This window comes from Sinohyriopsis cumingii, chromosome 8 (genome assembly GCF_028554795.1).
Source record: "Sinohyriopsis cumingii isolate HCF-2022 chromosome 8, ASM2855479v2, whole genome shotgun sequence".
NCBI lineage: Eukaryota > Metazoa > Mollusca > Bivalvia > Unionida > Unionidae > Sinohyriopsis > Sinohyriopsis cumingii.
Genome location: NC_142968.1, coordinates 102,729,107 through 102,752,286, shown reverse-complemented (window position 1 = coordinate 102,752,286; position 23,180 = coordinate 102,729,107). Strand labels below are relative to the sequence as shown.

The following is a 23,180-nucleotide window of genomic DNA, read 5'->3' as shown; positions in this document are numbered from 1 at the left end:
TTGACGATAAACATTATGTTCAACTGAAAAGTTTGTAAAGTAAGCGTAGACTTTATTTACCACTAGTATAGTTGTACAAACTCTAGTTCCAAACCCTATGAAGCTCAATGGCTTGCTGCTATCTCTCAATATGACATAATTCTTGGAAATTCTTTTCTATTTCACAAGACAACGGCAATCATATCTCCTGCCACGAGACATACTCAATTTGGCATGTGGTGTCCAATAAATGTAACTGTGTCCTTTTCAGCTTTTATTCACAAGAATCAGAATACTCCTTTTTATTCTTCTGTGTTGATTATTAACACTTTTCTAGAAGCTTATTTTCCCTTTTGTCTTAAACATTAATCACTTTCTGGACATTATTTTTAAAAATTCTATAATCAACAGTTTGAGCATGCAGACGCTTTGCAAAAACAAATAGGTTCAGTTTAAAGCATCTGGAGTGCTTCTGTAAAGTTTGTCTGGTTCCATGAATCCAAATAAAATACGGATGAACCAATTATCCGGATATTTCGGCAACAATAATTTTTCCGTAGTTTTTGCTAGTATGCCACAAGTCTGTATTTTAAGGGTAATTTTCATAAGACTTATAGCAAAATTGTAAGAGTTGGCAGGTCTAAATCTGGGGTGTAGTGAGAAGAATTTTTTTTCCCCAAATGGCCATTGTTGCAATCATATGCTTATATGACCCTTCAGTAGTAGTGATAAGATTTTCATGGTGGCCATATTAGATGTTGGAGCAGAACTATTTTCATTCAGGACCAATTAGACATCGTTTGTTCATCAACTCCTTGGAGGAACAAGGATAATTTCATTCAATGAAACACAATAAAAATTAAGGCAGTAAAATGAATGACACCAGATGAAAACAAGATTTTTTTCCCCTTTATTTTACATTAGACTGAAACAAAGTTTAGCATTTATTTCGGAGCTGCCTTCTTTGTCTTGATCTGGGATGCAATTCTGTCCAGGTCCCTCCTGCCCTGAGATGTCAGTCTACGACCTCTGCAACAAGAATGCAATTGATGACATGACATTTATTGGTGATATGACATTTTACATAAATCATGGTAACTGACCCACGTTCAAAGGAACACGGCCAGAAACCTCCTCATGCATGTGTGTGTGTGTGTGTGTATGAATGCAATGACATTTAATGGTATCTTAGCACATTAATGGCTATATGGTGCCAATTAAAAGTATAATTCTAAAATGTTAAGATAAAAAATTACATAAAAACATTGGGAAGATAAATGCTTCCAAATAAGTGTAAACAAAATATTACATGATAAAAGATAAAAAGTTAAGAATATGAAATTCTGTCAAATGTGCATAAAACAGAAAATCAAGATAAAGAACAAAATCCTTTTTTTTTAAAGGTGGGGTCATAGTATGTTATGCAAGACATTTCCTCAAATAGTCTAAGCTTTATCAAGAGCTACATCACCATAAAGTTTCTTAACTGAATTGAATTAAAACAAACTTCTCTCACACGATACAAGTCCAATGTGGTCCATCATAAATGGACACCAAACCTGTACAGGAATTTAAACTTTTTGGGGGTGGGGGAGAGGACACACCCATCAGTGTATCCCCCTGATGTAAAATTGAGGGTAAAAAAAACCCTTGGTGTCAGAACTGGGGGTCAAATAAAAAATGGGGTGTGTGTGTGTGTGTGTCAAAAATGTACTGACAAATTTTCATATGACTCGTACTTTTTCAGCTTGAAATAGGATATTGCAACTTGCACAACATTCTCTCTCTCTCTCTCTCTCTCTCTATACATACAAATAAATCAACATGCACAATTAACAAACAAATGCATTGTCCATTCAAAGAATAGTTCATTTTTCTTTTAAAGTCGTACTTTTAACAGTCTCCTTATAACCAATATCAAGCAATATTATATCCCAACACATTACATACAAGCCAATACAAAAATCCAAATAAATCTTTTTAACAAAATGGCAGTCAAATTACTGCCTTTCATAAAATGTGTACTATCATCGGTTTCAATGTACTTCGTCCTAGAATATAATTATCCAAACATCAAGGAGGATAATGATTCATCTTCTTTCAAATAAGTTACACTTGAACTTTAAGATCTATCTTTTATTGCAACAAAGTTAAAAACCAACAAATTCTGCAATGACCTGCTGTCTTTGTCATCCAAATAACGCATTTGTCTATGCAAATTTACCGATTTCTTTGTTGTGAAAGAATGTCTTGGGTTATAATGTGTTCTCCAGATATCTTGTGGCGAATGAGGGAAGATTGTTTAAAATTCTAAAACCCTGTCAAGAAAGGATTATTCACTTTTGCAGTCTTCGCAATCATGCGATCATAAGTCACACCGGTAATCCTAATGTATGAATACCTTATTCCAGTCAAGGGCATTATTTTCTCCATTTTTCATTAAAGTTAGATCCTCAGTTACTCTTGTGTTCTGCTTCTTTCACTTTCTTCACTAATGATTTTTAGTGCATGGCGTTTTAATCTGGAGATTACTTTCTAGTGCAACATGCATTGAGATTAAACATCTAGATGACAGCTTGCTGAGCTCAATGAAAATCGCGTGAGAGCTCACGAGATATGGGGAACCTACTCTGCCATAACATTGCCTATGCTAGTCTGGTTCATTGTTTCGAATATTCCCTGCGTTGCACTCTGCTATACGAACAGATAAACGCAAGGCAAGGAACAAACAAAGTGGGGAACCAGTCAATGCATATGATCAAAGTATATACGATGCCATCCATCGTCCAATGCATTGTGTATTAAATAGACCCTGATCACATTATGAAAATCCTCTGCGTCAAAAATACGCACGGCAACAAAATGTGTGCATCAATTTTCTCCTGCGTGCGTCCCTGACGCACAAATGTGCGTAAAGGAAAACACTGACCCATAGAACAGATAGTCCTACAGTTACATGGAGAAACCAAAGGAATGATGTCCCCCCCCATCCTATGTACTTCCAACATTCAAATGCAAAGATTTACTGTGTGAGCACCTTGACTAAAGTCTCATATGGCATTTACAGAAAAGATGTAACATTAAAACATGCACAAAAATCATCTTTCCAAAGAATAAAATTCAGCCTGAAATCATTTCATACCCAAATCAAACCTCAAATGTGAATAAAAGGGCACCATTTTTCATCAAACAAAAACGTGGATTATAAGCCATCTTCTAGGCAATCAAAAGATCCACAGAAATAAATGGGATGGGAGGGGTGGGGATGATTTGAGTGGGTTGTCTTACCCATTGGGATCTTTCTCCACCAGTTTAAGTCCCTCCAGACTCTGCATGACTTTTCTAGCTACAGAGGCACTACCTCTGCAGTAATGGCTGGGAGTTGTGCCATTATTCTTACGACCTGTAAACAAAAATTGAGTGAACTTTCAAGGAACAGGATACAAATTTAATGTGAACAAAATTAGAATCCTCCAAAATGCTCATATTAAAAAAATGTAATTATCATAACGTAAAAAAAATGACCATCACATAATCAAGTGGACCAGATGGAACGTCAGATTTCACACTGCAACCAAGAGGTTCAGGGCAATATAACATGGGTCAACTGACCCAACATGGTCAGCTTGAAAGATACATGTGATGCTTAATTTACGTTATAGTCAGTTCCTGCGGTTCTAGCAATCATCGAAAGCAATGGTTCTATCTCATAAGATGCAAAGGTGAGCTGCATGCAAATCACATTATATGCTGGAAAATGGTCTTGTGTCAGAAATTAAAAGAAAAACCAAAAAGGACCAAAACATTTCTCAAGTTATGTGCTGGAAGCTGAGAATACGTTACAATGTCACCAATTACCAGAAAAGACAAGAAAAGACTGAAAAAATTCTCATATGGCTTTAACACCTCACCCACTAATATTCCTTTTATATTTTTAAAATAACAAATCATGAATTTTGTCAATATCAGCATGAATCATGAACAGGCTTGAAAATTCAGGGTTGTTCATACCAAATTGGGACAATAAGCATCTCTGCAGTAGCACAAGTATTATAAAAATTCAGAGTTCTGTTCCACGGGGATGTAGTACAGGATGAATGATAAATTAAGAGTGCTGGAAAATACTTTCAGCATGAGCCTTAGTATAAGGAGGGAATGGTGGGAATATTTGTTTTCTTTGTCTTTCCATAGCTGCTAACCTTCCAGGCTCGCAATTAGTGAAAATAGGAATAAAAAGTAGTGCATCTGGACATGAGTTAGTGAAAAATGCCATGAAAATAACTATCGACTCTGACAGTCAATACTATATCAAGATCGCAATATAAAACTAAAACACTACATATATGCAGAAATATATTTGCATTTCTATTTATTATGGTATTCATAAACTTCACATGTTCTTGTGGTTATTGATCAAGACATGATACTGTGGCAGACTTGAACTTCCTCAACGGCTTGATCGTAAATTTGTTTTCTAAACATATCAGACTTCTTGCCTGCTGGTTGATCTTGGTGACTTAAATTGCTGACAAATTGTCTGCAGCTAAGGAGGCCCTAAAGTCTGTCTTATATTTCCTCACTAGAGAAAATACTGTTTCGCTGTCACTGTTGCTGTGAGGAATGCACAGGAGCTGCAGCACTTTTGGTTTTTCCACAGAAAAATTTTAAAGCGATTCTCGAGTCCGGGAACATTTGTTGGAACAAATGTTTAGCATGGTCTCCAGCTGATAAAAGTAGATTGTGTTCAACAAGGAAACTCACAAATAACGCTTCAGCGTTGGTAGCTTGCAGGTCGATGATTAAAATATTCCAGAGCTGAAATCTGCAAATGCAAATTCTTAATTTTCCCAAATTCTATATGTTTTTTGCAACAGATGTGCTTCCTCACATCGTCTCTGCCACCATGCCCAATACTACAAATTGTGGCACACTGTGTGCAAAATGCATATCAATGTTTAATGGCAGAATGCACAGCCAATTTTTGATATATTCCAAATTAAACATCACTTTTTGAGCAATACATTTCTTTTTCCTTGGTGGTGAAGACATTTTCAGATCTTACATGCGATGCTGAACATTAACTTAAATCGGTGTTGGTGACGCATGCGCGGAGTAAAATTCTGGTTAGGCCCCAGTTTCTCTCAAAAGCATTTGTAAAACTACTCTTACACATATAGATTAAAATAGGCTAAAATGCTTGCTACCACGCCAACTGTACTAATCAGCTGTAGTTATACTAATATCGCGACCAGCAGTACCAGACTGTTTCAGCAACTGCCAATATCACAACTAGCTTAATGGGAAATTGGTTATTTTATTAAAGATTTAAAATAAATGAGAATTGGAAAATCATGAATATTTGGCTTGCTATATGAATCCCTGAAAAAGTTGTGAAATTTGCGCCAAATTCGTTAGCATTGTCAGACGTCTTTCCATTGTAGGTCTTCATGCGTGGACTTTTCAAATGTCACTCAGCCTCCACCAATCCCCTATGGAGTTGCACAAGGTGTGGCTGCAGAGTCATGGTGAGGACTTGTAAGCACTTATTTTCTATCAGAGTTCAACATTAACTGCCCAATCTTGATATGTGGAGAAAGAAAAATTGCACAAGCTGTACTGAAATGGACTCTATTTAATCTAGGTTGTCTCCATCTATGCCTTACATCACACAGACCATATCAGAATTCACAATCCTACAAGTTGTTCATGCGGTGTGTAATTAATTTTCAACTTAAAATTTAGAAAAAGGTCAGGTTAGCAAGGCAATTTTGAAATAAGTTATAAAATGAGAAACAGTCTTGAAAAAAGTAGGAAAAATGAAGAAAATTGGACTCATGGAAGGACTGTCCAACCCATCTCATTTCAAACCTAAAAAACGAGTTTTGTCTTCAAGTAGCTAAATATTAATTATCCAAGGAACCCTACACAATACAGTATGAAAATTTAAGCTTACCTCCATAAATTTTTGTGAAAGCCCCCACACCAACAGGTGCTCTGATGTATAAATGTCTGCATATAGAGGCTGAAACAAAAGAAAGAATTTAAAATAAATGTCAACAAAACCATGCTGTGGTAAAGAATGAAAGACCTTAAAAATCTAATCTCATCTAGAGCACGTTTCCAATGATTCCAGACAATTCTTAATAAGGTTCATGGACACATCGATGCAATCTGATGAGTGCTGCACCATTCTTAAAACTTCTTGAAATAACTTTTTAATCCTTTTCTGCATATCACATTTTCCTGGTGTACCCCAAAATGCTCTAAATCAATGTGATTCTGAACATATTCACAAGATATCATATGGAATTCCATAGATTCCACATATTCCAAACAGTTATGAACATGGTTCAATATTTAACTTTACATCGTTTCCCTTGCACCCTCATTTGTGCATTTGAAACCTGAAATTTCTATTTCTGACCCATTTTGATGCCAAAGTTTGGCTCTCAGTCTTCCACTGAGGAAACACCAACTAAGTTTTCCTGAGGAATGTCCACATAAACATCAAATCCTTTTAATCGTTTTATGTATGGCACATAATTCAGACAAAACTTTACAAGTTTTACATTTCTCGGTTCCTTTAATTTAATCTTCCTAAGGACCCTGTGTGGCTCAATGGTTAGTGTGCCAGACTCATGAACGTATGTGTGCAGCAGACCTGCCAACCCCAACACGAGTCTCGGTAAGGAAGTGGATTTTATTCCTGCAAATTTGACCAGATTTAATAATGTGTAACAAAATATCTTATGCTGCTAAAAGTGTTGTTGCTGTAGGGTTTAACGCCATTTTTCAGCACAGGATAGGCTATACATGGCGGCCAGTATTGATGGTGGAGGAAAAACCCCGGAAAGAACCACCGACCCACAAGAAGCTACTGGTAAGCTTTCTCACATACCCACATTAGCCGAACCTGAGACTAAAACCCACGCAGAGATCCATAACGGAGAGCGCTTCAGATCACTCGGGGCCCCTGCTAAAAGTGTAAAAGTTCCATATTTGAAAAAATGCTGCTAGGGTAAACATTATGTTCATGTGGACCTTATTGACCACTAGTACAGTTGAAGCTCAATGGCTTGTTGCCATCTCTCAAACTGACGTAATTCTTGGAGTGTTTTCTTCTTCCATTTTCACATGACAGTAACAGCATCTCCCACCATAAGACATACTCAAACTGACATCTGATAAACGTTTGTGTCCCCTCCTGCTTTTATTCAAAAGAATCTGAATTTTCCTTCACATTCTTTTGTGATGATTACACTTTTTAAGGGGCTTAATTATTATCTTCATTATGCATCACTTGCTGAATAGCATTTTTTTATATAAAAAAGTCTATTACAAAGTTTGATCATGCAGACGCTTTCCATGAACAAATAGGTGCAGTTTAAAGCATCTGAGGTGCTGCTGTAAAGTTGTCTGGTTCCCTGACTAATTCCACTAATTCTAATATGAAACCTGAATCCACATCAAACATGGATGAACCAATTATCTGTATTTTTTGGCAACAACCATTTTTCCTAGTTGTTGGTTATATTCCTTAAGTACATTTTTTAAGAACCATGTTCATATGACTTATGGCAGGTCTGATCCATCCACCGGATTAGCCTTGGCAAGTGTCAAATTAAACGATCGTAAAATTTTCACATGGACACATCTGTACAAAGAAAACCGAGAGGATTTTATAACCTTGCCCTTTGTTGGGAATGTAATGTAGAAATAAAGTCCACAGGTGAAACAATGAACTTTACTTGGATACAAATATCATCTTGTCCTATAGTATATGCAAGATTAGCCAACACTGGTGTTCTTCCTTGATAATGTTTATAAGCCAATTTCTGAGTAATAAATACAACACACCTGAACAGCATCAACTATTCAATTTAACAAAAAATTAACGGCTTGGAAGTTTAACATAATGACTATAATTTTACCGACTTTGTAAAGCAACAATACTTTGTATACATTTAAATTGATAGAATAAGTGAGTTGTTTTTCTCCTTGTTTCATGTCACCAAAAGTTCCAACTATAGGCAGTACAGCCATTTCAAGATGGAGACTGCTACCAAGTCTAATCATCAAAAACCTGTTACAATTCTCATGGTTCAGCATGTTTCTACATTTTCTAAAGGATATTTTTTTGTGAAAATCGCCTTTCACAAAATGCGCTGGATGCTGGGATTACAACAACAACTGAAATCTAATTTCACAAGTTCATATTACACAAACAGGTCAGAAAAAAATTATATCGTTTTTAATGCCATTTTCCAATGCAGTGTTGACATTTTTATTGCTTTCTTAAAGCATGACTATAACTGACGATGTTTCAAGCCATCAACATAAGCTAATAAACTAGGGCAATCTAATGATGAAATTGTTGTTGTTGTTGTTGTAGGGTTTAACGCCATTTTTCAGCACACAATAGGCTATACATGGCGGCAAGTATTAATGGTGGAGGAAGAACCCGGAAAACCGTGGAAAGAACCACCGACCCTCGAGAAGCTACTGACAAGCTTTCTCACATACCCACATTGGCCGAATCCGAGACTCGAACCTACGCAGACAGAGGTAAGATGGCAGTGATCCGTAACGGAGAGCGCTTTAGACCACTCGGCCACTCGGGGCCCCCAATGTTGAAATTGTAAAGTTCATGCATCCAGCTGTAAATGGGTTTGATGATCGGTTCTTATACACTCATCAGATACTGTACTGATAGTCATCATACAAAAACCACAATAAATAACTGCCACATGGGATCAAATGCCATAAATCATTTACCATTTACATCAGTGCTTGTCCAACACAGTTGCAGCAATCTGTCTTAATGTGTGCTTGCGACTGATAATTTGTGCTAATGAATTAGCAGACAACACCTCATCAGCTTGCTCTAGGTCATTAGGACAAGAACAGCAACCTTGGCTGGTATTTAACAATTGGAAAAAGTTTTGCAAAATCACTCTTCCTTTAAGAATATAAATCCATTACAATTATGATGCACCTTAGTTGCCAAAGTTATTCACATGTCAGATATTTCAAGTGGCTAAGACTTGGAATGTAAACTTCAACTGCGAACACAGACATACAGTGCACCCAATGGACAGAAAGAATTTTGATTTTAAGGTCATCGGCTATTATTGTGTAAACAACATGATTTCCTGGAAACACTGCTACATCACATTTTATGTACACAACGAAAATAATGAAAATAGATAGCATCTTTGAATGCAAGACAACTAGAGCTATGAAAATTTTAGCAAACATCTACTGGGTACCAGTTGATAAGAACAATCAGTTACCTGGGTACCCAATCAAAGGAAAATTGTACTAAATTTGTACAAACATTTTAAATGTGTACAAACCTAAACTACTTTGTTGCAGGTTGACAAGGAATGAACAGCAGGAAAAAGTGTATTTTTTCAGTGGTTAAAGTGTAAATAAAAGAAATGCTGATTTTGTATACATTTTTATCAAAATACTAAGCAAATATAGCAAATTGTGGATGAAACTGTCATCTAGTGAATCACTGAACTCCATTTCCTAGGCCTCACTGTCATTAAGTAGAGACTAAGCTTGGACTTCTATCATACAGTTTGTGAAATCTATTAAAGTTGGCAACAGAACACATGTCAATTGTGTGGCAATATTAAATAGCAAGCTTCTCATACTTGCCACTGAACACAATCACCTGCGGCTCAATCATTGGGTTGTTACAGGGGAAAGCAACCTAAGAGAATAAAGTCAAACATTTACTAACTGGCAGAACTCTACTTGGCACTGAACAAATACATGTCATGTATTCCCAGCTGCATCAAAATGATCATCAACTTGAAAACAAAATGAGTGCTGCTTTTACAAGCCATGGGCCTTTTGGACAACATGCACTGGTAGAAAACCCATATACACTAAACAAGTACCTGGTGACTTATTTTATTACCCGGTTTATTATCAATGGGCAGGTAGCTGTTCGCAACTCTAACGGCAATTGCATTGCACACTATGGCACGTTCCTAGCCTCAACACCTACCAGGACACATCTGTAAGCACTCTCAAACAACATACTGCACTAGCATGCTGCCTTAGCACAATTATGTCCAGTGCAGTGATTATCATGTAAATATTCTGATGTCCTTCTCAATGTTGTTACCTTTTTTTTGTACCTTAGACTTTACAAACATAATGTTTTTTAAAACACATTATTTTTTGTACTGCCAAGCCCCAACTTATGTAATAGCTACATTCCCAAGAGTGGTCACATTAATATCTAAATTGTTTAACTTGAAATTTTGGGTTTCACTGCCTTTAATTTTCATGGAATAATATGTACTTAACTTTAATACCATTCATTTTAGCCGATAACGAATTCTTTTCTTTTTCTTTAGACAAATAACATTATTTCACTGTCTTCACTAAACAAATTTAACTGAAAAAAATTCATATGGAATAATTTCACAAAAGTCGAAATCATACAAGACAGGAGATACCTATTCATTGAAAAATATTTATTTGTTCATGTAAGTAAGTTCACAAGAAATGTGGTAATGCAGCTCGAGTTAAGATGTAAATCAAACAGTAGCATATCTTGTGCAACTCAAACTCATTTACATATAAGATGTTTCTCAAGTATTCTTCACTTCAAAAGATTGAGAAGGAATTCAAGTTGTATGAACTTCTCATAATACCCACTCCTAATGGATGGTCCACTTCTTTTTCACTAAACCTGCCGATTGATTGTAACAATGCTGTAAATGATTTCATTGTGTTTACCTGCTCTATTATAGTACCAGTCTGCATCATAGGGGGCAAGTTCCTTGTATATTCCCAACTTCACTACGTCTGCCCATTCTGGCACTTTCATCTTACCAGATCTGCATTAAAAAAATTTAAATTTACAAAACTGTTAAACTGTACAACAGATCTACTCAACATTATGTGCAACATTATACAACTCAAACAGCTTTTGCCAGTCTTGTGACAGAACAAGCATGCAGTGGAAACTCTTTGAAGGTACAAATGAAAGAGCAATAAAGGATTATTTTTCTTGGATTTCCATATATGAGAAATTCACCATCTGGCACTTAAAAGAAATCTGACCACAGGAATCTAGACATAACTGTTACTTTTAGTTGAGAAGTATAGTCAATTTCGCTTTTCCTTAACATGGTAGTAAACAAATTCATTCAATCCATCAAGTTTCTTTTCTTTGAAGTTGTTGTAGATATTAAATTTTTTAAGCAAATGGTTTAAAGAATAAAAATTAATTTGTTTTCATGCATTGTCTTCTGTCAGGTTGGACTCCAAACCAGTAAATTAATTTTATCATGCAAAGATCAAAGATCTTGGAAACGCTTAATTACACGAACTGGACACATTAAATCACTGAGACAGGAGTCCTCCATACGTATATAATAGGTTTGATGCAAAATTAAAAAATTTGCCTGTCCTGCTTCAGCCACATGCTTTGTGTGAAAATGTGTTGATCAATTAGCTGTGTTGATACTTACAATGACAGAATTCAGTGGCTGAAAGACCCCTTGACATACATACATGTTGCCATTATAAGAGTACATCAAGAAGAACATAATGCTATAGCTGGGCGGCAAGTTCAAACGCTTTGACTGGCGACAGAGTAGGAAAAAGGTACCAATATTTACAGTGATTGAATTCAGAGTCAGAAAGACCCAGAGATGTACATGTGGTCATTTATAAAAGTACATCAAATAAACAAGTTTAGCTTTCGTTATTGTGTTCATTTCCGAATGTATCGGAATAGGTCGTGCAAGAGAATGTTGAGGCTTAGACAAAATGCCATTTGTAAATTTGGATAAGTATTTTGGGGTTAAACGGCAAACTTAAGAAGTTTGTAACGAGATTCAGAAGAGTGCTAAAGCTGCGAGAATTGATAGTTCAGATAGGATAGGGGCTAAGTGTAAGAAAGTGTGTGATACCTAGCTGTGTTTGGAACAAGTCCTTACTGGGACTGACACTCCGATGGACAAACAAGAGCTATTTATGAGGTACATTTGACTGACCATATTTTTTTAAAAATGCCCCTCGCCTTAGCTTGGTTAGTTCTAGTATTGTAGCTAAATGTATTCATCAATACATCAGTAGTTAGGCCCAGTTTTGATATAAATCACGTTGACAAACAAACTGTTGCCCATTCACAAGCATATGTTTTGATAGCTGACTGACCATTAACCCGTTTCCGAGTAAGGTAGCAACTATAAATTCCCTGCATGATATCCTCTGATAATAAAACATACATATATTTTAAGATCAGAATCGGTCATCTGGATAAATATTAATAAATAATTCGTTGTAAAATTAGTTTGAAAATGTAAGTGAACCAGTAGGCCTAAAGGGAAATAATGGAGGACTTCACTAAGTCTGAGATGTACCAGTTTATTAGATTGTCTGTTTTTGTAAATCATCAGGCAAATATTTTCAGAAAAATATACAAATCATTGAAAGCAAAGTCAAGGTATTGTTTGATCAAAGATTTAACTTTAAAATTATGTAGGTCAGAAATGTATGGGACAATGCTATGTTGTGGAATTCGCAAGATGCGCTTTATGGTTTAAACTGTTTTTTCTTGACACATATTTGCGAAAATACAGAAAAAAAACCCCAGCAAATCAGATACTATTTAACCATTGCCTAAAATTACCACAAGTAGGTAGACAAATAAATAAACCATAAATTTGCAATCCTGTCAGTGGACTGTTGTAATGAAGCTATATTAAATTGAGTGATTACATTACGAAAACCTCTCCATCTAAAAGTAGATGCACTCACGTCTGTGTTGATTCTGTAGGAAAGAAGAGACTGCAACTTTTGATGGTGGGACTCCTAGTTTTAAAATCCTAGCGAGACCTCTGAAAGATGTTGCCACGATTTTACCTAAAGGGGGAATTCCCCATATCACCAAAAAAAAAGTTGGGACAAGCAGCCATAGTTCAATATTACTTAGCACTTAAATATCCATCTCCCTCCTCCTCTCTGCTGAACTATACTTAAGTCGAATCCTCGAATCTTTTGTGTAAGGATTAATGTCATTACTTAGTTATAGTTCAATCTGTTCCATAGTTATAGTTCAATCTGTTCCATAGTTATAGTTCAATCTGTTCCATAGTTATAGTTCAATCTGTTTATCAGCATTGCTGTGTGCTGAGAACTACCTTTCCCAGTCTGCTGTCTGACAGGGCATGAGCATGGCTAGCCTGAACAAGCCAGAAAACTATCCTTTATGGTTATGCACAATTTTTAAAAACTTGTTGGTAATGTTTTTTGGATATCTTGGCTCCTAAATAAAACTGTTCACCATCATAAGTTCTGCTCATGTTTCACTTATTTGAATCAGTCTTTTGATGACTACTATGCCAAATTAATTTTCATCCATCAATGCCCTAGTCGATAAATATAAAAATAAATATCTTTACTTTTCAGTTTCATTCTAGATTTTTATTTATTAAATTTATTTTAATCCATAGAGTAGTATAATCCCTCAAGGGCTGAATTGCATTGAGAAAGGAAATGAAAACTGCACTCTACATTTAAACTGCCTGTATTTTAATTAGGCATCATTTTTTGTATTTTTTTACATTTTGAAATACTGCCAATTAGTGTGCCAGCATGCGATCTATTTTTTGTCCATCTAACATTGGAATTGTATTCAGCATCATTTTCAGGTTGAAAATCATTTACTGGTATTTCAAGTACTATTTTACCAGCTCCAATAACCTGATGTACTAAAAATGTACAAATCATCATCATCAGCCAGTATTTGCCAAACAAAATCATCAGCCAGCATTTGCCTAGCAAAATCATCTGTAGATGAACCTTTCTGTGAGTTGGGCGTTTGGTTTTTTTTATATAAGCCCGCATTTGTAAAACCAGACGAATGCAAGTTTCAAACTATGACAAAATGCAAGTTCCAGGGCCCAATGTGCCAACCAAATTTAGCTGATGAGCCATTCATATCAAGCCGAAGTAGCCAGATACGTAAACAGTTGTGTACATAAAAAGACGTCATGACAAGCATCTTAAGACCTCAACTGGCATAGGTAACCAAGCACCAAACAATGCACTGGTTAGAAAATGATTTTTTTTTCCAAATATAAAAATTAATTAATTTGATAATCATCGAAATCAATCTTATAGCTAAAGGTTGTTCAAGATATGGAGCATTGGTTTATTAAAAATACAAATATATCCAAAATTCAAAGCTGCCAACATCCACACATTGCTTGGTAGTGGTGTCAGACAACTGCCACACATCAAACAGACAATGAACAGTATCATACATTCCCAATATAAATGACCCCATAGTTAACAAACAATTGCTCTTGCTGTACAAATTCAAACAACTAGGCATCTAAGTTTAAATCAGCGTGCATTTACAATGGATACATGGCAAAACTTGGACCATTAAAAATGAAGCTTGAAGCCCTAGACAGGATTAAGGCATGTGTTCTGAAATGCGATTAGCTCAAGAATTACTGTTCATGAGTCAGCTCTCAGGACAGAAGAGGGAAGCCACCACCCTAACAAATGGTGATGGATATGCATGAAAATCAGATCTGAAGAGAAAAAAGCCAGACCGACTGTAGAGACACAATCTGATGCAGCTCAATAAAAGTCATTTGTTCAGACAAGAGAAAGAGTGACCATAACAGAACCTAGTTAAAGGACATAGAAAAATTTAACAATAACACAATGAGAAAGATTAAAGTTTCATATTTATAAATTTAACACCTGTCCAACTTAGTCTCATTATAACTGAACTGAGAAAATTTAAATCTTGACTCAAAAGGCAAGTAGCCTGTGGAGGATCATCAGTCTCATTAAATCAGTTTTGAACCTCCATTGAGAGTCAGGTTCATGAACATTTCATCACTTGATCCTCTCCATAAAGCTAAATATAAAAAAAAAAAATAAAAAAATTAAAAAAAATTAAACAGTTTGAACAAATATTTGCCTCAAAACACGACGGATTCACACACATCTACATGGCCGACTTTTATCTTCCAGTCTCTTTGTTATGTGAAAGTCTTGGCCATGGATCAGACTGCTACGGATAGTTTAAAATGTAAATATATAGTTCCACAATGTATCAACAAGGAGAGTTGCCCTACATGTATCAACGGATCAAATTCAATTTGTAGTTCTCCCTTCATTTTACATTTGTCCTCCCTAATGAACCAAAAGGCCAAAACAGTTGACTAACTTTCACATCTTTCTGCAAATGAAACAAAGTTTAAATGCAAAAACATGAGCATATAGGACAACTGTCAATCTGATTAAAAGCATTACTCCATTTTCCTAAACATGATTAAGGCATGTGTTCTGAAATGCGATTAGCTCAAGAATTACTGTTCATGAGTCAACTCTCTCAGGACAGAAGAGGGAAGCCACCACCCTAACAAATGGTGATGGATATGCATGAAAATCAGATCTGAAGAGAAAAAAGCCAGACTGAATGTAGAGACACAACCTAATGCAGCCCAGTAAACGTCATTTGTTCAGACAAGAGAAAGAGTGACCAAAACATAACCTAGTTAAAGGATGTAGAAAAATTTAACAATAACACAATGAGAAAGATTAAAGTTTCATATTTATAAATTTAACACCTGTCCAACTTAGTCTTATTATATACATAGCTGCCAACGTTTCAGACTCACAATCAGTGAAAACAGGGACACAATGTAGTGAATTTGGACATGAATTAGTGAAAAATACCATGACAATAACTCCATCCACTCTGACCGTCAATACTACACTATATCAAGATCGCAATATAAAACTAAAACACTACATATATTTGTTGGAACAAATGTTTAGCATGGTCTCCAGCTGATAAAGGTAGATTGTGTTCGACAAGAAAACTCACAAATAATGCTTCAGCATTGGTAGCTTGCAGGTCTTCTGTCGATGGCTTAAAATATCCCAGAGCTGAAATCTGTGAATTCTTAATTTTCCCAACTTTTATGCATTTTTTGCAACCAATGTGCTTCATCACATCGTCTCTGCCACCATGCCCAATACTACAATTTGTGGCACACTGTGTGCAAAAAGCATGATATATATCAATGTTTAATGGCAGAATGCACGGCCAACTTTTGATATATTCCAAATTAAACTTCACTTTTTGAGCAATACATTTCTTTTTCCTTGGTGGTGAAGACATTTTCAAGAGCTTACATGCGATACTGAACAGTAACTCAAATCAGTGTTGGTGACACATATGCGGAGAAAATTTCCTGTTAGGCCCCAGTTTCTCTCAAAAGCATTTGTAAAACTACTCATATATATAGATTAAAATAGGCTAAAATGCTTGCTACCAGGCCAACTGTAATAATCGGCTTTGGTTCTACTAATATTGTGACCAGCAGTACCGGACCGTTTCGGCAACTGCCAATATCAAGACTAGCGCTTAACAGGAAATCGGTTATTTTAGTAAAGATTTAAAATAATTGAGAAATGGAAAATTTGTGAATTTTTGACTTGCTGTGTGAATCTGTGAATCTCTGAAGAAATCATGAAATTCATGAGGGTTGGCATCTATGTATATACAACTGAACTGTGAAAATTTAAATCTTGACTCAAAAGGCAAGTAGCCTGTGGAGGATCATCAGTCTCATTAAATCAGTTTTGAACCTCCATTGAGAGTCAGGCTCATGAACATTTCATCACTTGATCCTCTCCACAAAGCTAAAGAAAAAGAGGAAAAATTAAACAGTTTGAGCAAATATTTGCCTCACAACACGACGGATTCACATACATCTACATGGCCGACTTTTATCTTCCAATCTCTTTGCTATGTGAAAGTCTTGGCCATGGATCGGACTGCTACGGACAGTTTAAAATGTAAATATATAGTTCCACAATGTATCGACAGAGTTGCCCTACATGTATCAACGGATCAAATTCAATTTGTAGTTCTCCCTTCATTTGACCACATTTGTCTTCCCTAATGAACCAAAAGGCCAAAACAGTTGACTAACTTTCACATCTTTCTGCAAATGAAACAAAGTTTAAATGCAAAAAACAGATAAGCATATAGGATAAATTGTCAATCTGATTAAAAGCAAATCTCCATTGTCCTACGTAAAGATCTAACAGCTGCCACTTAGAGGTCATATTCTGGTGGCCTATGTTATTACCATGATTGCTAATTTTATCAGCCATCAGATGAAAATTTGCATTTTCGCATTTGGGAGGCTGAGCAATGTAGTAGTGAAGCATCAATGCGTGCCAAATGATTTGATTCAATTCAGATTTTTGAAAGCTGCATTTCCATTGGCTAATTTCAAGGTCACCAGAACATGACCCCTAAGCAGTAGCTGTCAGATCTTCACGTAGGACGGTGGAGATTTGATTTTAATCAGATTGGGACTACTGTCATCCTCATTTAGTATGGTGTATAGTTAACTCTACCTAAACTCAAGTCCAGTTTGCTTATCTATATTGATATAACATACCGTAATGACAATGGGTATAACAGCCCTCCTAATTAAAGAATTCAAGTAGATACTCAAGATGGTACAAGACATTGTTATCCCAAAAAACAATAAGATTATATATATATATATATATATATATATATATATATATATATATATATATATATATATATACACACACATACACTTAACTGTTGTGTAGAGAGGTTGTAAATGAGAGCTAAAAAGTTTTAAGTAAGGCTAAATAGTCTGGGAGGGAATGCAACTCTTGATATTTCAGAAATCATTTATTGGCAGTCTCTTAGGGCAAACATCGACATCTCATGAACAAGAATGATCAGTCCCCCTCCTTTGGTGCCTTTCATAACAAGGGAAACGAAATTCGTTCATTTAAGAGTTGTACTCACTTTTTTAAAAAGGCTGCAAGAGCCTTGTTAAACTCGTGGGCATCTACGTCCTTCACGGATATACCCATCTGCAATGATAAAGTACATTTTGAATCAGCATATAACGGAAGATTTTTATCCAAAAATAACAACAAAAAACAATACAAAAATATTCTTCTCTAATCACAAAATAAGTGGCAAATTATTACAAGAAAATTGTGCCTGATGCCTTCATTCAGATAGTTAACAGCTTGATTCAGTGCTACAAACAAAATATCAGGTTATTAATTAAATTGTTGAAATTTCAGTTCACAAGTTCAAAAGGCTGGAGATGAATATCCCTTAAAATGAACTCCAGTCAAGCAATCAGCTAGGTTGGAAATGTGTAGGAGAACACATGCACAGTAGACTCCCTTGTACATCTAGAAATTCAGCAGGGATTTTCAAGGTGGTTGCAGTGGTAGCCATAGTAAATGTCAGATCAGCACTATTTTCATTTACAACCAAATGGACATCACAAGAAAGCTATTACTGGAAATTCCATGTTTATATTAACATCCTTTCTGTAGAAGTAGGAATAAGAAGATACAAGAGGACTGACCATATTGGACATTTGAACAGTGCCATTTTCATTTAGGACCAGCTAGAAGTCAAGAAGAATGTCTGTGTAAAGTTTCAAAGCAATTCTCTAACTTGTGAGGAGTAGTCTTTTGAATGTATGTGTAGTTTTTCAGTCTTCCTGCAATTCTGAAGCGATAAAAGACATGTGAGAAAATTGCACTCCCTGTCTTCATTTATATTACCGACAAGGTGATTTCATGTCAGAGATTTCACCATAATTTACTTATAAAATGTCAGACTCCTGTGGTCAATAGAAAATGATAATGCGTCCATTTGCTAGTCAGATTTTGATTCCACTAGGATAAAAGCAGCAAAGTATAATTACATATCAATTTGTGTAAGTGCTGATATTGGCTACCAAGCGAGATATTTCTGAAACTATCACTACTCGTTCCGATTACAACATCGAAGCCCGTTATTTGGACATAGTACTAAAACAAAAACATGTGCTATGTCTTACATTGTATGACTAACTGGAGGGTGTGCAAATACTTTAAGAGTTCTAAGACACATACTGCTGTTTAAATATACATTCTTTCGCCAACTTAAGTTTTAAAAGTAATATGGATCATTAATTAAATTACTGATCTAATTCAATTATATACTGGTTATGGTAGTTATTTAAAAGGCTTCTCATAATGGCTCATGCTTTCTCTATACGAGTTCTTACCCCCACCCACTTCAATGGGTTTCACCAAATATTTTAGATTTGTGCGAATAATATGCACCCAAAAAAGTTTCGTTTACATATACAAATACGATACTCTTGTTCCCTTTTAACACTCTTTGTTTTAGAACCCTAGTTTCTTACTACGAATCTATACTGTCAGTTTAATTTTTGTTGACAACAAATAACCGATGTTCACTCACGTTTGCGAGTTGAAAAAGAGACTGGGTACGGGGACGCACGTGGCGAAGTGAGGGAGGCCATACAAGGGACGTCACTCATAATCATTTCCGGTGCATGCGGTGGGTTATTTCCCTTTAGACAGACTTGCCTCATTGTAATAATAATAATAATACGTACTGTCAAGAACGCAACATAGTGGTGTCAACAATCATCTATTACGTTTAGCTCATAGAAGAAAAATAAGCTTAAAAGAATTATTTAAAAAAAATCAACGATGATATATTCAGTATACTGAGTGAGTATGAGCGAATAACAGAACTCGCCCATGGAGAACTCGCCCTGGGAGAACTCATCCCAGGTGTCTGGAGAAGTCGCCCCACTTCGCCTAGAGAAGTCGCCCCAAGGATCATATATAGTAATTATGAGATGTCGCTACATGGTTGTTAAGACTTTATTGTTTTTCTTCAACTTAATAACTTATTAAATTTATAACATTTGCAATTTTGCAACTTTTCTATTTGATCAACTCCACTTCTGTACTTAACGAAAAATAAGTGTTATCTGTCCCTTTTGCTCTGCTCTTCAAATCATTAGATGCACTTTATTTGGAAATAGAACAGGTGTAAGCATGATGTGACGTCTGCAGTTTTATATATGAAAGGGTTCCAACCTAATAACCTAAGTCATCCTGAGAAGACTTTATGGCATGGACCGCTCTAACCTGAAATCGACTGAATTGGCGATGACCGTCAATAATCCAAAGGGTTATAGTATCATCTCTCTAACTGAACAATTTGATCTGATTTTTCATTGAGATTTGCTAACCATTGACGAATGATACTTGAACTCGATAAAAAGCATCATTGACGCTTACTCAGGAAATGCGGTTGCTACTGAGTTCATCATCATGGCTAATGCGCAGAATTCGGACGGTTTCTGAAAGCTCACTTGTACTACGCCCATCATTTAGTTTATTTCTTCTCTTTTGCCAGTGTTTGTAATTTTATGATTTGTCAATAAAACATACTATTTAAAGTTGAACGAGAAGTTTAAAAAATATTTCACTACTAAATTGCTAATGCAAAATAAACAAGATTACGTTATTTTATTATATATAAAAACATCATGATCACGCGTAATAGCGGGATTTTGTTACCTTAAATGCATATTTGAACTGCTCGACGTATTTGGGACATAATGAGAAGGTCATCTTTAAAAACAAATTTAAATGTCACATTTAAATCCTGGACTAAATTGAATATTTCACATGGTCTGAATCAGCTTGGAAGTTTGGAGAATCAGCCAGGAACAAAGGCCGATTCAGTCAGTAATTTGTACCGAATCAGTCTGGTCCGAGTTTGAGAGCAATTACCACATTAATGAATAATGTTAGTATATTAGATGTATCAATCACGAAAGTTAATAGTTATATTTGTTTAAAAAATTTTCTCGTAGTGTTCCGGTGTGTGTTGTTATAAGAAATGTAACGAGTTTATATGAACACACAGACTTTTAATTATAAGTGATTTATTTTTGTATTATTGACATTACACGAACAAGATGAATGCAGAATGGGAAGGAAGGGTTTATTATACAAAACGACTCTACTAGTGGAAAACAGTCTTGAACATAAGTGTGGAAGAAAAATGCATATTCATCCGATTCAGTTACATACAAAATCAAAGGTGCATAATAAATTGATGTTGGAAACATTATATGAAAAACGTAAACATGTCTTTAATGTTATTTCATTTGGAATTATTTTTATTATAATTCAAAGATGGAGATACAAAAAGGTGCCCAAAAATTGAGTATTGTACAATTACCCATGTTAATATAATTTTACAATATAATTATCATAGTTCAACAACAAAATAAAGTAAGGATTTCAAAGCGAATACTTTTTACTGCTAATACTGAAACAGTTTTGCCTTATAACTGTCGAAGATGAACAATGATGAAACAGAACAGCAATATTTCCCATATTATTCAGTACCAAGCATAGGATGGTCTAAGATAATGAAAAAAACTTACCATCCTTTTTATACTGTCATCATTCATTAGATTATATAAGATTATATAAAGACGTAATTTCGTCTATAGAAATATTACTATGATATTGCTTTTATGATTATCAATTAATATCTCTTTTGTGATTGCGTATATATATATAAATCTAAACATGACACGAATCACGTAAAATATGATTTAATTCTGTTATAAAAAAAAGTTATCTGGGTGACAAGTTTTGGGGTGACTTCTCCAACCAGTTGGGGCGGCTTTTTGAACCACTCTGGGGCGACTTCTCCAGATACGTTAGGGCGAGTTCTCCATGGGGCGAGTTCTCCGCATACCAGTATGAGCTACCATAACTGTTCTGGGACTGTATATGTTATTTCTCGATATAATTAAGAAATGATATAGTGAAAAGAAGTACATATTTAAGTAGATAAAAACATTTTTTTCAGTCTTGTAACTGTTATTAACCTTTAGCGCAAGAGTGAAGGAAAATATTTAACCTACAGCAAGGCCATTGGAAAGAGGGTTGAACTGTTTTCATCTGAATATCAATGAAACTTAAATGTTTGTTATTTAATTTAATTTTGACTGATATCGTATCACTTTAGAAAAGTCTGCAAAGTAATCAAAATGGCTTATTAAGGATGGTTGTTTAAGAGATATTGGGGTATTAAACTTGTTAAAAATGGATATTTCTAAAAGTTTTGGGTCTAAGCAATACAGCACTACTTAAAATGCATTTGATGGCATGGAATTTAATGCTCTGTTTTCTTTATGTATGTACGTACGTACGTGCATATGTACGTATGTATGTATAACAGCACAGCAAAATAGTGGCTTATGGTGATATTAAAGGTTAAGTTCTACAAATATAAATATAAAGAATTGCAAAGGAAATTAATTTAATATCTGCATGTATCCTCCCCAGATAAATAGATAAGTATCGGAAAATGTACCCTGACATTAATTCCCCATAAAAGTATGCACCAACATTTGCATAGGTTGAGTGTAACAGAGGGACAACACATTTATACAAAAACTGTCAGGGTTCAGTAAAATTCAAAGTACATCTGATTTGTTATGATAGTTTTTAATTATTTAAAAATTACAGAAGGCTCACCAAGTCTTTTGTATTTGATATAGTGATAACACTGATTTCTAAAATGAAAATAAAAATCCCCACATCTGTAACGTGTTGGCTGTCATCACAAGATATGACAGCTGAAAAGCAGAAACGTGCGGAGTAAGACTTTTCAGTGGATGGAATAGTTGTCGCATTTGGAGTCTTCATGTTGATTAAAATGCCTTTTCTCAAATATTTTGGCACCATTTCTTGAAAATGTTTAACTGTTTCTATGAATTTGTCATCGTTAGAATTATTGACCAGGTGTTCCAACAACTGACTCATGAACTTATAACTGCATACAAATCTTATTGTCTTTAATATCAGTTATTTCCTGGTCCTTTTCTATAAACCTGTAAACTCTGAAATATGTTCTTAATGATATATATTTTGTCGTTGATCGGTATGATCAATACCTATTTCGTATGATCTCACTAATTTATTGATGAAGAAGTGTCAAGTAACGACAACCTATTAATAAATAAAAGCATGAATTTTTAATTTTGTAAATTTTGGTTGCATTCGTTATGCATTTATCTTTTAAATGATTTTAATAGTGCAAAATATTTGTTGATGTTCTTCCATTAGGCAATATTATTATTTTAGAAAGTGCTAATTGTGACCTAGGTCTGGTAGAGGAATGTAAAACCATGTTTATAGGGAAAATGATTTATTCCTGCATAACACCTGAAGCAGAAATCAGTCATATTGTTGTGTCCAGTATTTAATTTGGGCTCGTGTTT

General features: G+C 35.1%; 1 protein-coding gene and 2 non-coding genes across 3 annotated transcripts; all 3 read right to left on the bottom strand.

Annotated features, from left to right (window-relative positions):
* Positions 1-872: 872 nt before the first annotated feature.
* LOC149794263 (small ribosomal subunit protein eS19-like) lies at positions 873-19,334 on the bottom strand. The gene is made up of 6 exons (XM_089968404.1): positions 19,316-19,334; positions 17,846-17,913; positions 10,741-10,841; positions 5,933-6,001; positions 3,268-3,382; positions 873-1,008 (listed from the first exon to the last, which is right to left on the bottom strand). The coding sequence occupies exons 2-6, from the start codon at positions 17,911-17,913 to the stop codon at positions 924-926; spliced, it is 438 nt and encodes a 145-aa protein (XP_089824530.1). The 5' UTR covers positions 19,316-19,334; the 3' UTR covers positions 873-923.
* On the bottom strand, positions 14,808-14,877 carry LOC149794265 (small nucleolar RNA SNORD57). The gene has a single exon (XR_016423098.1). It is a non-coding gene; the product is annotated as a small nucleolar RNA SNORD57 (small nucleolar RNA).
* Positions 16,604-16,673, bottom strand: LOC149794264 (small nucleolar RNA SNORD57). Its single transcript, XR_016423097.1, has one exon. It is a non-coding gene; the product is annotated as a small nucleolar RNA SNORD57 (small nucleolar RNA).
* Positions 19,335-23,180: the final 3,846 nt, after the last annotated feature.

What these genes read in the sequence shown, in the direction of transcription:
- LOC149794263 (XM_089968404.1), bottom strand. Translation starts at nt 17,913, where the DNA reads ATGGGTATATCCGTGAAGGACGTAGATGCCCACGAGTTTAACAAGGCT. An exon ending in CTGGTACTATAATAGAGCAG is followed by an intron (nt 6,002 to 10,740) that starts GTAAACACAATG and finishes CTTTTGTTTCAG; the next exon opens with CCTCTATATGCAGACATTTA. An exon ending in TTTCACAAAAATTTATGGAG is followed by an intron (nt 3,383 to 5,932) that starts GTAAGCTTAAAT and finishes TTTTGTTTACAG; the next exon opens with GTCGTAAGAATAATGGCACA.